The 16,476-nt window shown below is 47.5% G+C and overlaps 1 protein-coding gene across 1 annotated transcript; it reads right to left on the bottom strand.

Moving 5' to 3' along the window:
* Positions 1 to 1,949: 1,949 nt before the first annotated feature.
* On the bottom strand, positions 1,950 to 15,763 carry LOC109888249 (transmembrane protein 41A-B). Its single transcript, XM_031817150.1, has 5 exons — positions 15,495 to 15,763; positions 8,589 to 8,739; positions 5,841 to 6,002; positions 3,758 to 3,896; positions 1,950 to 2,705 (listed from the first exon to the last, which is right to left on the bottom strand). Exons 1-5 carry the CDS (start codon positions 15,656 to 15,658, stop codon positions 2,461 to 2,463), a joined length of 861 nt encoding a protein of 286 aa, XP_031673010.1. The 5' UTR covers positions 15,659 to 15,763; the 3' UTR covers positions 1,950 to 2,460.
* Positions 15,764 to 16,476: the final 713 nt, after the last annotated feature.

Here is a 16,476-nt window from a genome sequence, read left to right as displayed (position 1 = left end):
ACTTTAAGCGGGAAGTGACCCGGCGGACTGACTTTACACAGGAAGTGACCCGGCGGTGTGACTTTAAGCAGGAAGTGACCCCGCTGTGTTTGATGATGTTCCTTTGCAGAGTCTACCTTCAATTATCTGGAGAAACAAAGTGTTGATGTTAAGTGACTGAGGTGCTGTGTGTTTATCCTGACTGCCTCAGCCTTGTAGGATGAGGTGCTGTGTGTTTAGCCTGACTGCCTCGGCCTTGTAGGATGAGGTGCTGTGTGTTTATCCTGACTGCCTCAGCCTTGTAGGATGAGTGGCTGTGTGTTTAGTCTGACTGCCTCAGCCTTGTAGGATGAGGTGCTGTGTGTTTAGCCTGACTGCCTCAGCCTTGTAGGATGAGGTGCTGTGTGTTTAGCCTGACTGCCTCAGCCTTGTAGGATGAGGTGCTGTGTGTTTAGCCTGACTGCCTCAGCTTTGTAGGATGAGGTGCTGTGTGTTTAGCCTGACTGCCTCAGCCTTGTAGGAATAGTGGCTGTGTGTTTAGCCTGACTGCCTCAGCCTTGTAGGATGAGGTGCTGTGTGTTTAGCCTGACTGCCTCTGCCTTGTAGGATGAGGTGCTGTGTGTTTAGCCTGACTGCCTCGGCCTTGTAGGATGAGGTGCTGTGTGTTTATCCTGACTGCCTCAGCCTTGTAGGATGAGTGGCTGTGTGTATTATTACTGGTTGAATGTGGTATTTTCATTGAAAATCACTGATGCTGATGGGCTGTCTACCTCTGATGGGCTGACTGACTGGATGGGTGGGTGACTGACTGGATGGGTGGGTGACTGACTGGATGGGTGACTGGATGGGTGGGTGACTGACTGGAGGGGTGGGTGGGTGACTGACTGGAGGGGTGGGTGGGTGACTGACTAGATGGGTGGGTGACTGACTGGATGGGTGGGTGACTGACTGGATGGGTGGGTGACTGACTGGGTGGGTGGGTGACTGACTGACTGGGTGACTGACTGGGTGACACTACAGTACTGTTACCCTGTATGGCCTGTGGTTTACACTACAGTACTGTTACCCTGTATGGCCTGTGGTTTTCACTACAGTACTGTTACCCTGTATGGCCTGTGGTTTACACTACAGTACTGTTACCCTGTATGGCCTGTGGTTTACACTACAGGACTGTTACCCTGTATGGCCTGTGGTTTACACTACAGTACTGTTACCCTGTATGGCCTGTGGTTTACACTACAGTACTGTTACCCTGTATGGCCTGGTTTACACTACAGTACTGTTACCCTGTATGGCCTGTGGTTTACACTACAGTACTGTTACCCTGTATGGCCTGTGGTTTACACTACAGTACTGTTACCCTGTATGGCCTGGTTTACACTACAGTACTGTTACCCTGTATGGCCTGTGGTTTACACTACAGTACTGTTACCCTGTATGGCCTGTGGTTTACACTACAGTACTGTTACCCTGTATGGCCTGGTTTACACTACAGTACTGTTACCCTGTATGGCCTGTGGTTTACACTACAGTACTGTTACCCTGTATGGCCTGTGGTTTACACTACAGTACTGTTACCCTGTATGGCCTGTGGTTTACACTACAGAACTGAGACATCAGACACAGATGAAGACCTAGCTAACCAGTAACTAGATAACACCAGACACAGATGAAGACCCAGCTAACCAGTAACTAGATAACACCAGACACAGATGAAGACCCAGCTAACCAGTAACTAGATAACACCAGACACAGATGAAGACCCAGCTAACCAGTAACTAGCTAACACCAGACACAGATGAAGACCCAGCTAACACCAGACACAGATGAAGACCCAGCTAACCAGTAACTAGCTAACACCAGACACAGATGAAGACCCAGCTAACACCAGACACAGATGAAGACCTAGCTAAGCAGTAACTAGATAACACCAGACACAGATAAAAGGTGACACGAGTGTCTTTACCATAGATGAATAGTGTAAACTTTTAATTATATTTGATGACACCTTACAGGCACCAGTAGAGTAGCTGTATAAACCACACCCCTCCACAAACACTCCTCCGAAGTTGGTTACAAAGCGGTACTTATTTAAATGATGTTACCATTGGTGTATTAAAATGAGTTAGGGTGATGTCACCCCTTTTCCCTTAATAATCCTGAATCTAAGTGTTTGACATGGGGGGGGGGGACCAGTATCTTTATGTCCAACCTTGATCAATGTAGGAGAAACACTCATTTTTTCATACTTTGGTCATCATACTTTGATCTGGTTTCATCCAAATATCATCAGATTTCATGAAAAACACGACTGTTCATGACCTTTAAGTATCCTCGGCATAGTGTCAGTTAAGACGTTTCTCTCCCCCTGGAACAAAGTCTATAAACTCCTCTGCGTAAAGCTGTAGTGGTGGAGGCCAATCCAGTCCAGCGTGGTCAGTCAAGGTCAATCAGACCCAGCATGGCTGTATTTCAGCAGGGTCATCTCCTCTTTCTGTCGTCAGCTGCTTGTCCCTGGTTCTGTCTGTGTCGTCCATTCTGCTGCAGCCCGTCCAGTTGGAGGTGGTTCTGGCTGTAGAGCTTGATAAGGGCTCCGGGAAGCAGGGCCACACAGGCGATGGCCAACAGCTGTAGCAGCGTCCCCCAGGAGAAGATATCGTCCAGGGAAGAGATCTCTGACAGGATGGAGCCAGTCCGCACGCAGATGAAGTTATACGGGATCAGACCTGATGACGGAGAGACTGAGTTAGACCTCCTAGATAAACACTAGACCTGGGGAAGGAGAGACTGGGTTAGACCTCCTAGATAAACACTAGACCTGGGGAAGGAGAGACTGGGTTAGACCTCCTAGATAAACACTAGACCTGGGGAAGGAGAGTGGGTTAGACCTCCTAGATAAACACTAGACCTGGGGAAGGAGAGACTGGGTTAGACCTCCTAGATAAACACTAGACCTGGGGAAGGAGAGACTGGGTTAGACCTCCTAGATAAACACTAGACCTGGGGAAGGAGAGACTGGGTTAGAACTCCTAGATAAACACTAGACCTGGGGAAGGAGAGACTGGGTTAGACCTCCTAGATAAACACTAGACCTGGGGAAGGAGAGGAGAGACTGGGTTAGACCTCCTAGATAAACACTAGACCTGGGGAAGGAGAGACTGGGTTAGACCTCCTAGATAAACACTAGACCTGATGAAGGAGAGGAGAGACTGGGTTAGACCTCCTAGATAAACACTAGACCTGGGGAAGGAGAGGAGAGACTGGGTTAGACCTCCTAGATAAACACTAGACCTGGGGAAGGAGAGACTGGGTTAGACCTCCTAGATAAACACTAGACCTGGGGAAGGAGAGGAGAGACTGGGTTAGACCTCCTAGATAAACACTAGACCTGATGAAGGAGAGGAGAGACGGAGTTAGACCTCCTAGATAAACACTAGACCTGGTGAAGGAGAGGAGAGACTGGGTTAGACCTCCTAGATAAACACTAGACCTGATGAAGGAGAGGAGAGACTGGGTTAGACCGCTGAGCTAAAGGCAATATGGGAGGAGGGAGAGTTCGGAACAGTAACGGTGGACATGATTTGTTAATTAATGACATGTTATAGCAGTACTTCAATGTAACAAGGGTGAGACTGTTTTAGCCTTCTGAAATAAAGCCTAGACATAAACTTAGTAAGCTAATGTAAGTCTTCACGTCTTAAGCAAAATGACGTTTCATGTCATTCTCAGTAGTATTATATAATAGTCCTGTGTGTTGTGTGGCAGTGCTGCTTCTCACCGATGAGTACGGAGAAGAAGAACATGGAGACAGGGATGTTGAGGATGGGGGACGTCACGTTCAGGAACCAGTTAGGAGTCATGGGGAAGAACCGCAGGAACAGGAGGAAGAAGAACAGACTGCTACGGTTCTCCTCCACCTGACAGAGAGAGGGAAGGAGAGGGCATGGGAGAGGAGGAAGGAGAGGAGGAGGGAGAGCGAGGGAAGGAGATGGCATGGGAGAGAGGGAAGGAGAGGGCATGGGAGAGAGGAGGAGGTAGAGAGAGGGTGGTAGAGGAGGTAGAGAGGGCATGGGAGAGGGGGTGGGAGAACGAAGGAGGTAGAGGGAAGGAGAGAGGAGGAGGTAGAGAGGGAAGGAGAGAGGAGGAGGTAGAGAGGGAGGGTGGGAGGAGGTAGAGAGGGGGTGGGAGAACGGATGAGGTAGACGGGGAAGGAGAGGGGGTGGGAGAACGGATGAGGTAGATGGGGAAGGAGAGGGGGTGGGTGAACGGATGAGGTAGAGGGGGAAGGAGGAGGGGTGGGAGAACGAAGGAGGTAGAGAGGGAAGGAGAGAGCAGGAGGTAAGAGGAAGAGAGAACTGTCATTTTAAATGTACTTATTAATGAATGATTGGAGGGATATTACTAAAGTCCCAACACTGTAAAAGAACACATGGCATTCTGCATTCTTATCCTGTGTAACACGCGTAGTTATGTTTCCCTTGTCACTGTTTATGTATTCCTATTGGTCGGTTGAATTTACATATCAATAAGGTGGTGTCATAGGTCATGCTTGCAGATAGGGGGAGGTCACATTCTGAAATAGTGCATTTTATACATTATATACTTCTATGGCCTTTTATTGTCCCCCAGCACAAGGTGCACATTTGTAATGATCATGCTGTTTAATCAGTTTTTTGATATGCCACACCTGTCAGGTGGATGGATTATCTTGTCAAAGGAGAAATGCTCACTAACAGGGTTATAAACAAATATGCGTACAACATTTGAGAAAAATACGCTTTTCGTGCGTATGGAAAATGTCTGGGATCTTATTTCAGCTCATGACACTTTACATGTTGTGTTTATATTTTAGTTCAGTGTATATTTGTGTACAGTACCTGTTAGATATTGGTGGCTTCCTGGGATGCACTTTTCTATAAGAGAGAGTTACCCAGCATGCTCTAATTCAGTTATTTCCATGCCAACAGACGATTCACAAATCTGCAGCGATCAACATACTGTTGTCCTGAACATGTATTTCCTGGTGTCTATTAATCACCAATCAGCTGGCTGGACAGTCTTTTCTTTACAAACCAAAAACCCAAGAGAGTTACGAAGTACGATCACATCTGGTACACTGGTGATCAGACCAGTCTTCTGGTCATCTGTTATACTGGTGATCAGACCAGTCTTCTGGTCATCTGTTATACTGGTGATCAGACCAGTCTTCTGGTCATCTGTTATACTGGTGATCAGACCAGTCTTCTGGTCATCTGTTATACTGGTGATCAGACCAGTCTTCTGGTCATCTGTTATACTGGTGATCAGACCAGTCTTCTGGTCATCTGTTATATTGGTGATCAGACCAGTCTTCTGGTCATCTGTTATACTGGTGATCAGACCAGTCTTCTGGTCATCTGTTATACTGGTGATCAGACCAGTCTTCCTTCCTCACTGGTCATCTGTTATACTGATGATCAGACACTGTTATACTGGTGATCAGACACTGTTATACTGGTGATCAGACCAGTCTTCTGGTCATCTGTTATACTGGTGATCAGACCAGTCTTCTGGTCATCTGTTATACTGGTGATCAGACCAGTCTTCTGGTCATCTGTTATACTGGTGATCAGACCAGTCTTCTGCTCCTCACTGGTCATCTGTTACACCTGTCTAACCTAATGTGTAAGCCAATGACATTGTAAGAGGAGACACACACACACACACACCCCTCTAGTCTATCTTTAGAGAATTGTAATCAAAGGACATGTGGCAAAGGAAGGGTTCTGTACCCCCCCCCCCCCCCCCCCCCACCCCAGTCCTCCTCCAACAACCCCATGGTACTGTGGAGTGGAACAACATACTCTGTCTCTCTGTCACACCTTATTCTGCAGCATGTCCACCTTGTCAGGGAACAGGCGTGTGACGTAGCTCTTCCCGAAGGCAGCAGAGAGCAGGTAACAGAAGGTAGAGCCGGTGGTGGTCAGAAGACAGGCCAGGACCAGACCCTGCCATGGACCAAACAGCGCCCCCGCCAGCATGTTCTGGGAAGCACAGGGGAGGAGCATGGTGTGCAGTGGTGGGAACAGTACCCAATTGTCATACTTGAGGAAAAGTAAAGATATCTTCATAGAAAATGACTTAAGTGAAAGACACCCAGTAAAATACTACTTGAGTAAAAGTCAAAGTATATGATATTTAAATATACTTAAGTACCAAAAGTTAACTGAAAACATAACATGGGGAAGGACTGAAAACATTAATCATTTCAAAATGCTTATATTAAGCAAACCACACAATGTTCTAGTTTGTTTATCTACAGATAGCCAGGGTCACTATCCCACACTCCCACACTCACACACTCCCACACTCCATCACTCCATCACTCCCACACTCACACACTCCCACACTCACACACTCCATCACTCCATCACTCCCACACTCCCACACTCACACACTCCCACACTCCATCACTCCATCACTCCCACACTCACACACTCCCACACTCACACACTCCATCACTCACACACTCCCACACTCACACACTCCCACACTCACACACTCCCACACTCCATCACTCCCACTATCCCATACTCCCACACTCACACACTCACACACTCCCACACTCCCACACACTCCATCACTCCCACACTCCCACACTCCCAGACTCACACACTCCCACACTCACACACTCTGACACTCCCACACTCTGACACTCTGACACTCCCACACTCCCACACTCCCACACTCCAACACTCCCACACTCACACACTCCCACACTCACACACTCCCACACTCACACACTCACACACTCCCACACTCCCACACTCACACACTCCCACACTCACACACTCCCACACTCACACACTCACACACTCCAACACTCCATCACTCCCACACTCCCACACTCCAACACTCCCACACTCACACACTCCAACACTCCCACACTCACACACTCCAACACTCCAACACTCACACACTCCGACACTCACACACTCCAACACTCACACACTCCGACACTCACACACTCCCACACTCCAACACTCCCACACTCCCACACTCCAACACTCACACACTCCGACACTCACACACTCCCACACTCCAACACTCCCACACTCCAACACTCCCAAACTCCAACACTCCCACACTCCCACACTCACACACTCCAACACTCCATCACTCCAACACTCACACACTCCAACACTCCATCACTCCAACACTCCATCACTCCAACACTCACACACTCCAACACTCCATCACTCTGACACTCCATCACTCCCACACTCCATCACTCCATCACTCACACACTCTGACACTGCATCACTCCATCACTCTGACACTCCATCACTCCCACACTCTGACACTGCATCACTCTGACACTCCATCACTCCCACACTCCATCACTCCCACACTCCAACACTCTGACACTCCATCACTCTGACACTCCATCACTCTGACACTCCATCACTCCAACACTCCATCACTCCATCACTCCCACACTCTGACACTCCCACACTCCCACACTCCATCACTCCAACACTCCCACACTCCAACACTCCATCACTCTGACACTCCATCACTCTGACACTCCCACACTCCATCACTCTGACACTCCCACACTCTGACACTCCCACACTCTGACACTCCATCACTCTGACACTCCATCACTCTGACACTCCCACACTCCATCACTCTGACACTCCAACACTCCATCACTCCCACACTCCATCACTCCATCACTCCATCACTCCAACACTCCATCACTCCCACACTCCATCACTCCATCACTCCAACACTCCATCACTCCATCACTCCCACACTCCAACACTCCCACACTCCAACACTCCCACACTCCCACACTCCCACACTCCATCACTCCCACACTCCATCACTCCCACACTCCAACACTCCAACACTCCATCACTCCAACACTCCGACATTATTTACAAATGCAGCATGTGTGTTTAGTGAGTCCGCCAGATCAGAGGCAGTAGGGAAAAGTGTGAATTGGACCATTTTCCTGTCCTGCTAAGCATTCAACATGTAACTAGTACTTGTGGGTGTCAGGGAAAATGTATGGAGTAAAAAAGTACATCATTTTCTTTAGGAATGTAGTGAAGTAAATGTTGTCAGAAAATATAAATAGTAAAGTACAGATACCCCCAAAAAACGACTTAAGTACTTCAAAGTATTTTTACTTCAGTACTTTACACCCCTACTGGTGAGGGTCAGGAGGCTGTTCTGACCATGGATGGAGGTTCTGGTCATAGGTTCATGGAAACAAAGTGTGTGTCTGTCCATGGATGGAGGTTCTGGTCTTAGGGTCATAGGTTCATGGAAACAAAGTGTGTGTCTGTCCATGGATGGAGGTTCTGGTCTTTAGGGTCATAGGTTCATGGAAACAAAGTGTGTGTGTGTTCCATGGATGGAGGTTCTAGTCTTAGGGTCATCGGTTCATGGAAACAAAGTGTGTGTCTGTCCATGGATGGAGGTTCTGGTCTTTAGGGTCATAGGTTCATGGAAACAAAGTGTGTGTGTGTTCCATGGATGGAGGTTCTAGTCTTAGGGTCATCGGTTCATGGAAACAAAGTGTGTGTTCCATGGATGGGTGTAATGTTAGTCTCTCTTACCAGGAAGGAGGAGCCAGGGATGGCGAAGGACTGTTTGTAGATGTAGGCACTACAGAACAGCAGCACCACGTAGCCTGTGTGTTCTGTCTTATAGAACTGCAACATCTCAGCCAGCTCCCTCAACTCATCCAGGTCCGACGGGAACTTCAGTCTGGAAGGAAACAAACACCAGCAACATCAGATAACATGGTTCCTAGTACTAGTGTCAGATTTAGACCTAAATATTGTCACCTAGTTACTGTTTGCACCAGGGGAATTTTCTTTTTTTCTTCAAACGGGAATTGAGGACAGAGCATTAAAGGTAACACAGGCGAAGGCCATAGGAAGGGGTTATAGGAAGGGGTTATAGGTCATAGGACGGGGTTATAGGAAGGGGTTATAGGTCATAGAAAGGGGTTATAAGTTATAGGAAGGGGTTATAGGTTATAAATTATAGGAAGGGGTTATAGGTCATAGGAAGGGGTTATAGGTCATAGGAAGGGGTTGTAGGTCATAGGAAGGGGTTATAGGTTATAGGAAGGGGTTATAGGTTATAGGAAGGGGTTACAGAAAAGGGTTATAGGTTACAGGAAGGGGTTATCGGTTATAGGAAGGGGTTATCGGTTATAGGAAGGGGTTATAGGTTACAGGAAGGGGTTATAGGTTATAGGAAGGGGTTATAGGTTACAGGAAGGGGTTATAGGTTATAGGAAGGGGTTATCGGTTATAGGAAGGGGTTATAGGTTATAGGAAGGGGTTATAGGTTACAGGAAGGGGTTATAGGTTTCAGGAAGGGGTTATAGGTTTCAGGAAGGGGTTATAGATTTCAGGAAGGGGTTATAGGTTATAGGTTATAGCCAGCCATAGTACACACAGTACAGACATACTACGGCTGTATATACATATACTACGGCTGTATATACTATGGCCGTAGTACACACAGCCATAGTACACACAGTCATAGTACACACAGCCATAGTACAGACAGCCGTAGTACACACAGCCATAGTACAGACAGCCGTAGTACACACAGCCATAGTACAGACAGCCGTAGTACACACAGCCGTAGTACACACAGCCATAGTACAGACAGCCGTAGTACAGACAGCCGTAGTACACACAGCTATAGTATAGACAGCCGTAGTACACACAGCCGTAGTATAGACAGCCATAGTACAGACAGCCGTAGTACAGACAGCCATAGTACACACAGCCGTAGTATAGACAGCCATAGTACAGACAGCCATAGTACAGACAGCCGTAGTACAGACAGCCGTAGTACACACAGCCGTAGTACACACAGCCGTAGTACACACAGCCGTAGTACACACAGCCGTAGTATACACAGCCGTAGTACAGACAGTCGTAGTACAGACATCCGTAGTACAGACAGCCGTAGTACAGACAGCTGTAGTACACACAGTCGTAGTACAGACAGTCGTAGTACAGACAGTCGTAGTACACACAGCCGTAGTACAGACAGCCGTAGTACAGACAGTCGTAGTACAGACAGCCGTAGTACAGACAGCCGTAGTACACACAGCCGTAGTACAGACAACAGTAGTACAGACAGCCGTAGTACAGACAGCCGTAGTACAGACAGCTGTAGTACAGACAGCTGTAGTACAGACAGCCGTAGTACACACAGCTGTAGTACAGACAGCCGTAGTACAGACAGCCGTAGTACAGACAGCCATAGTACACACAGCCGTAGTACAGACAGTCGTAGTACAGACAGCCGTAGTACACACAGCTATAGTACAGACAGCCGTAGTACACACAGCTATAGTACAGACAGCCGTAGTATAGACAGCCGTAGTACACACAGCTGTAGTATAGACAGCCGTAGTACAGACAGCCGTAGTACAGACAGCCGTAGTACAGACAGCCGTAGTACAGACAGCCGTAGTACAGACAGCCGTAGTACAGACAGCCGTAGTACAGACAGCCGTAGTACAGACAGCCGTAGTACACACAGCCGTAGTATAGACAGCCGTAGTACACACAGCTATAGTATAGACAGCCGTAGTACAGACAGTCGTAGTACAGACAGCCGTAGTACAGACAGCCGTAGTACAGACAGCCGTAGTACAGACAGCCGTAGTACAGACAGCCGTAGTACAGACAGTCGTAGTACACACAGCCGTAGCCTTAGATCTTATCTGTCGGAAAGATATCAGTTTGTCTCTGTGAATGGTTTGTCCTCTGACAAATCAACAGTAAATTTCGGTGTTCCTCAAGGTTCCGTTTTAGGACCACTATTGTTTTCACTATATATTTTACCTCTTGGGGATGTTATTCGAAAACATAATGTAAACTTTCACTGCTATGCGGATGACACACAGCTGTACATTTCAATGAAACATGGTGAAGCCCCAAAATTGCCCTCGCTAGAAGCATGTGTTTCAGACATAAGGAAGTGGATGGCTGCAAACTTTCTACTATTAAACTCAGACAAAACAGAGATGCTTGTTCTAGGTCCCAAGAAACAAAGAGATCTTCTGTTGAATCTGACAATTAATCTTAATGGTTGTACAGTCGTCTCAAATAAAACTGTGAAGGACCTCGGCGTTACTCTGGACCCTGATCTCTCTTTTGAAGAACATATCAAGACCATTTCGAGGACAGCTTTTTTTCATCTACGTAACATTGCAAAAATCAGAAACTTTCTGTCCAAAAATGATGCAGAAAAATTAATCCATGCTTTTGTCACTTCTAGGTTAGACTACTGCAATGCTCTATTTTCCGGCTACCCGGATAAAGCACTAAATAAACTTCAGTTAGTGCTAAATACGGCTGCTAGAATCCTGACTAGAACCAAAAAATTTGATCATATTACTCCAGTGCTAGCCTCTCTACACTGGCTTCCTGTCAAAGCAAGGGCTGATTTCAAGGTTTTACTGCTAACCTACAAAGCATTACATGGGCTTGCTCCTACCTATCTCTCTGATTTGGTCCTGCCGTACATACCTACACGTACGCTACGGTCACAAGACGCAGGCCTCCTAATTGTCCCTAGAATTTCTAAGCAAACAGCTGGAGGCAGGGCTTTCTCCTATAGAGCTCCATTTTTATGGAACGGTCTGCCTACCCATGTCAGAGACGCAAACTCGGTCTCAACCTTTAAGTCTTTACTGAAGACTCATCTCTTCGGTGGGTCATATGATTGAGTGTAGTCTGGCCCAGGAGTGGGAAGGTGAACGGAAAGGCTCTGGAGCAACGAACCGCCCTTGCTGTCTCTGCCTGGCCGGTTCCCCTCTTTCCACTGGGATTCTCTGCCTCTAACCCTATTACAGGGGCTGAGTCACTGGCTTGCTGGGGCTCTCTCATGCCGTCCCTGGAGGGGGTGCGTCACCTGAGTGGGTTGATTCACTGTTGTGGTCATCCTGTCTGGGTTGGTGCCCCCCCCTTGGGTTGTGCCGTGGCAGAGATCTTTGTGGGCTATACTCAGCCTTGTCTCAGGATGGTAAGTTGGTGGTTGAAGATATCCCTCTAGTGGTGTGGGGGCTGTGCTTTGGCAAAGTGGGTGGGGTTATATCCTTCCTGTTTGGCCCTGTCCGGGGGTGTCCTCGGATGGGGCCACAGTGTCTCCTGACCCCTCCTGTCTCAGCCTCCAGTATTTATGCTGCAGTAGTTTGTGTCGGGGGGCTGGGGTCAGTTTGTTATATCTGGAGTACTTCTCCTGTCCTATTCGGTGTCCTGTGTGAATCTAAGTGTGCGTTCTCTAATTCTCTCCTTCTCTCTTTCTTTCTCTCTCTCGGAGGACCTGAGCCCTAGGACCATGCCCCAGGACTACCTGACATGATGACTCCTTGCTGTCCCCAGTCCACCTGGCCATGCTGCTGCTCCAGTTTCAACTTCCACCTGACTGTGCTGCTGCTCCAGTTTCAACTGTTCTGCCTTATTATTATTCGACCATGCTGGTCATTTATGAACATTTGAACATCTTGGCCATGTTCTGTTATAATCTCCACCCGGCACAGCCAGAAGAGGACTGGCCACCCCACATAGCCTGGTTCCTCTCTAGGTTTCTTCCTAGGTATTGGCCTTTCTAGGGAGTTTTTCCTAGCCACCGTGCTTCTACACCTGCATTGCTTGCTGTTTGGGGTTTTAGGCTGGGTTTCTGTACAGCACTTTGAGATATCAGCTGATGTACGAAGGGCTATATAAATAAATTTGATTTGATTTGATTAGTACACACAGCCGTAGTACACACAGCTGTAGTATAGACAGCCGTAGTACAGACAGCCGTAGTACAGACAGCCGTAGTACACACAGCCGTAGTACAGACAGTCGTAGTACAGACAGCCGTAGTACACACAGCTATAGTACAGACAGCCGTAGTACACACAGCTATAGTACAGACAGCCGTAGTACACACAGCTATAGTACAGACAGCCGTAGTATAGACAGCTATAGTACAGACAGCCATAGTACAGACAGCCGTAGTACAGACAGCCGTAGTACACACAGCTATAGTACAGACAGCCGTAGTACACACAGCTATAGTACAGACAGCCGTAGTACACACAGCTATAGTACAGACAGCCGTAGTATAGACAGCCGTAGTACACACAGCTGTAGTATAGACAGCCGTAGTACAGACAGCCGTAGTACAGACAGCCATAGTACAGACAGCCGTAGTACAGACAGCCGTAGTACACACAGCCGTAGTACAGACAGTCGTAGTACACACAGCTATAGTACAGACAGCCGTAGTACACACAGCTATAGTACAGACAGCCGTAGTATAGACAGCCGTAGTACACACAGCTATAGTATAGACAGCCGTAGTACACACAGCTATAGTATAGACAGCCGTAGTACAGACAGCCGTAGTACAGACAGCCGTAGTACAGACAGCCATAGTACACACAGCCGTAGTACAGACAGTCGTAGTACACACAGCTATAGTACAGACAGCCGTAGTACACACAGCTATAGTACAGACAGCCGTAGTATAGACAGCCGTAGTACACACAGCTATAGTATAGACAGCCGTAGTACACACAGCTATAGTATAGACAGCCGTAGTACAGACAGTCGTAGTACAGACAGCCGTAGTAGACAGCCATAGTACAGACAGCCGTAGTACAGACAGCCGTAGTACAGACAGCCGTAGTACAGACAGCCGTAGTACAGACAGCCGTAGTACAGACAGCCGTAGTACAGACAGCCGTAGTTGTAGTCATATAGGGAAGACATAATTCTCAGCCCCCAGTCTGCTGGTGTATGACTCGTCTAATCTTGACTCTCTAGAGTATTGGGAATCTGGGGACACCCTGATCTGACATCATAGACAGGTCAAACACAGACTGAAGTGGGCATGGCTGGTGCCCGTGTGCAGCATGAGAGGGAGAGGTTTCCAGATGGAGGAGAGAGAGAGTATGAAACAGGATATGGGACAGAAATAGCGGCTTTTGCTCTGGGATTTCTGCCTCTGCTAGTTTCGATGCTGGAAGTATCAGGCTCCTCAGCCGTGACACAGACACACGCAAACAGAATGAACCATAAACCATGAAACCTGAGCTGCTGGTATCACATCTAATTGTTGAGCTGTATGGGATGAATGGAAGGCAAAGCCACTGTGGTTAGGATCTCAGATGTGTATCTCTCATACCCCCCCCCGTGTCCAGTGTTATGTCCTGGGTATCACCTCATCAGAACCTTCCGCACACCGTGTCCAGTGTATTGTCCTGGGTAGCACCTCATCAGAACCGTCCGGTGTGTATCTCTCAGCACACCGTGTCCAGTGTTATGTCCTGGGTAGCACCTCATCAGAACCATCTGCACACCGTGTCCAGTGTTATGTCCTGGGTAGCACCTCATCAGAACCTTCCGGTGTGTATCTCTCAGCACACCGTGTCCAGTGTATTGTCCTGGGTAGCACCTCATCAGAACCGTCCGGTGGTGGACCTGGCAGGAGACCCTAGAGACCCAGTGGTGTCCTCCTGTCCAGGCCGTCCATCCACCTCTGGATGTCTGTTCTCTAATAGAAGTGTCCAGGCCTGATAAACATGCCGGCAGGGTCGTGAAACTCCTTTATAATTAGGGAGGATGAAATATGATGGGACGATGGCATCACGCCAACCTGTCCAGGGTTAGATCAGAGCTGTATGTTCTCATACTCATCAGACTGAGGAGGACAGTATTTCAGGCCAAGTGAACCTAAGCCAACCAAGACAAGTGTGTCCTGTCCAGGGTTAGATCAGAGCTGTATGTTCTCATACTCATCAGACTGAGGAGGACAGTATTTCAGGCCAAGTGAACCTGAGCCAACCAAGAGAGGCCACGGCCAGATCTCCACTGGGGCAGAAACCATAAACATAGGAGAGAAGGTGGGGCTGGATGAGACACACAGGGGTTTAGATTAGGCCTATAGGAACATCATCGAAAACAGGAACTACTGTGATATAATCACCTGTCACACAACACCATCAGGCAAGGACAAATACTTTGAGAGAACAGCAATCAGCTGTGACATTTCCTCTGAATTAGCCTACACTGACAAGTCATGTGTTTGATGATGCCATTTTCATAACTTAAAGTCGTGCGATCGTCTGAGGGAAATGAGATGCTGCCAAACGCAGTGATTATGACAGCACCTCCATGGACTCTGCGCCGTCTGTCAATACACTTATCAACATCATAATCCTACAACAGATAACCACTCTGGGACTTTAATGTTACATTAGATCTATTACATAAATGGTGATGTCACTATGCTATTATTACCCCTAATAAAACACTGTGGAAGTGGCTATATATTGACTTATTTGCCATGTTGTATACGTAAACATGTCGTAGAAAGTGTCATTGTACAAGCAGGCAGCTGTTGTAGCCTATAATTATTATGCTAATAGCAACAACAAAAAAGTCTTGCGACATCTGGCAAATTGTAGCTGTAGATCTGTTGAGGCTGGCTACCTGTACTCTACACCTTCCACGTCCCCCTCTGCGCTCTCGTTGTTTAACTCCACCGCATGTCGCCGGTGAAGATGTTGCGGTCCGGGCGGCAGGAAAGTGGACAGGAGATAGAGGTATAACGTTGCCGCTCCTACCACAGATAATAAACCCGAAATGGAGCCCATTGCTACGCGCTACACCGACCTCCTATCAGAAAGGCTTGTTCGGTGACCGACTCCCGGTGTCGGTGTTGAGAAGTGAACGTCACAGAATAACTTCTGACAGTTGCCCTGTGGTCCTGGAAGGCTTTCAACTCTGTCTTCACTAGAGGGCAGCCTCGTGTTCTCTGGTGGTCAAGTACCAGACTAGAGTATTGAGGATCACTGTCTGGACCTTGATGTTATGAACTACAGTTGGCTCTCCTTACACCAAAATATGTTTTTGGGCAACAAGCTTGTTTCTCTGCACTACAACAGACATTGATGAAGGTATTATCTGGTTTCTCTGCACTACAACAGCCGGGTTATGATGAAGGTATTATCTTGTTTCTCTGCACTACAACAGCTGGTGTATGATGAAGGTATCATCTTGTTTCTCTGCACTACAACAGACATTGATGAAGGTATTATCTGGTTTCTCTGCACTACAACAGCTGGGTTATGATGAAGGTATTATCTGGTTTCTCTGCACTACAACAGACATTGATGAAGGTATCATCTTGTTTCTCTGCACTACAACAGACATTGATGAAGGTATTATCTGGTTTCTCTGCACTACAACAGACATTGATGAAGGTATTATCTGGTTTCTCTGCACTACAACAGACATTGATGAAGGTATTATCTGGTTTCTCTGCACTACAACAGACATTGATGAAGGTATTATCTGGTTTCTCTGCACTACAACAGCTGGGTTATGATGAAGGTATTATCTGGTTTCTCTGCACTACAACAGACATTGATGAAGGTATCATTACATCGTTAATAATGTATTACAACACTAC

Source organism: Oncorhynchus kisutch, unplaced genomic scaffold (assembly GCF_002021735.2).
Source record: "Oncorhynchus kisutch isolate 150728-3 unplaced genomic scaffold, Okis_V2 scaffold943, whole genome shotgun sequence".
In the NCBI taxonomy this organism is placed as follows: Eukaryota; Metazoa; Chordata; class Actinopteri; order Salmoniformes; family Salmonidae; genus Oncorhynchus; species Oncorhynchus kisutch.
This window is presented reverse-complemented; position numbering and strand designations above follow the sequence as displayed.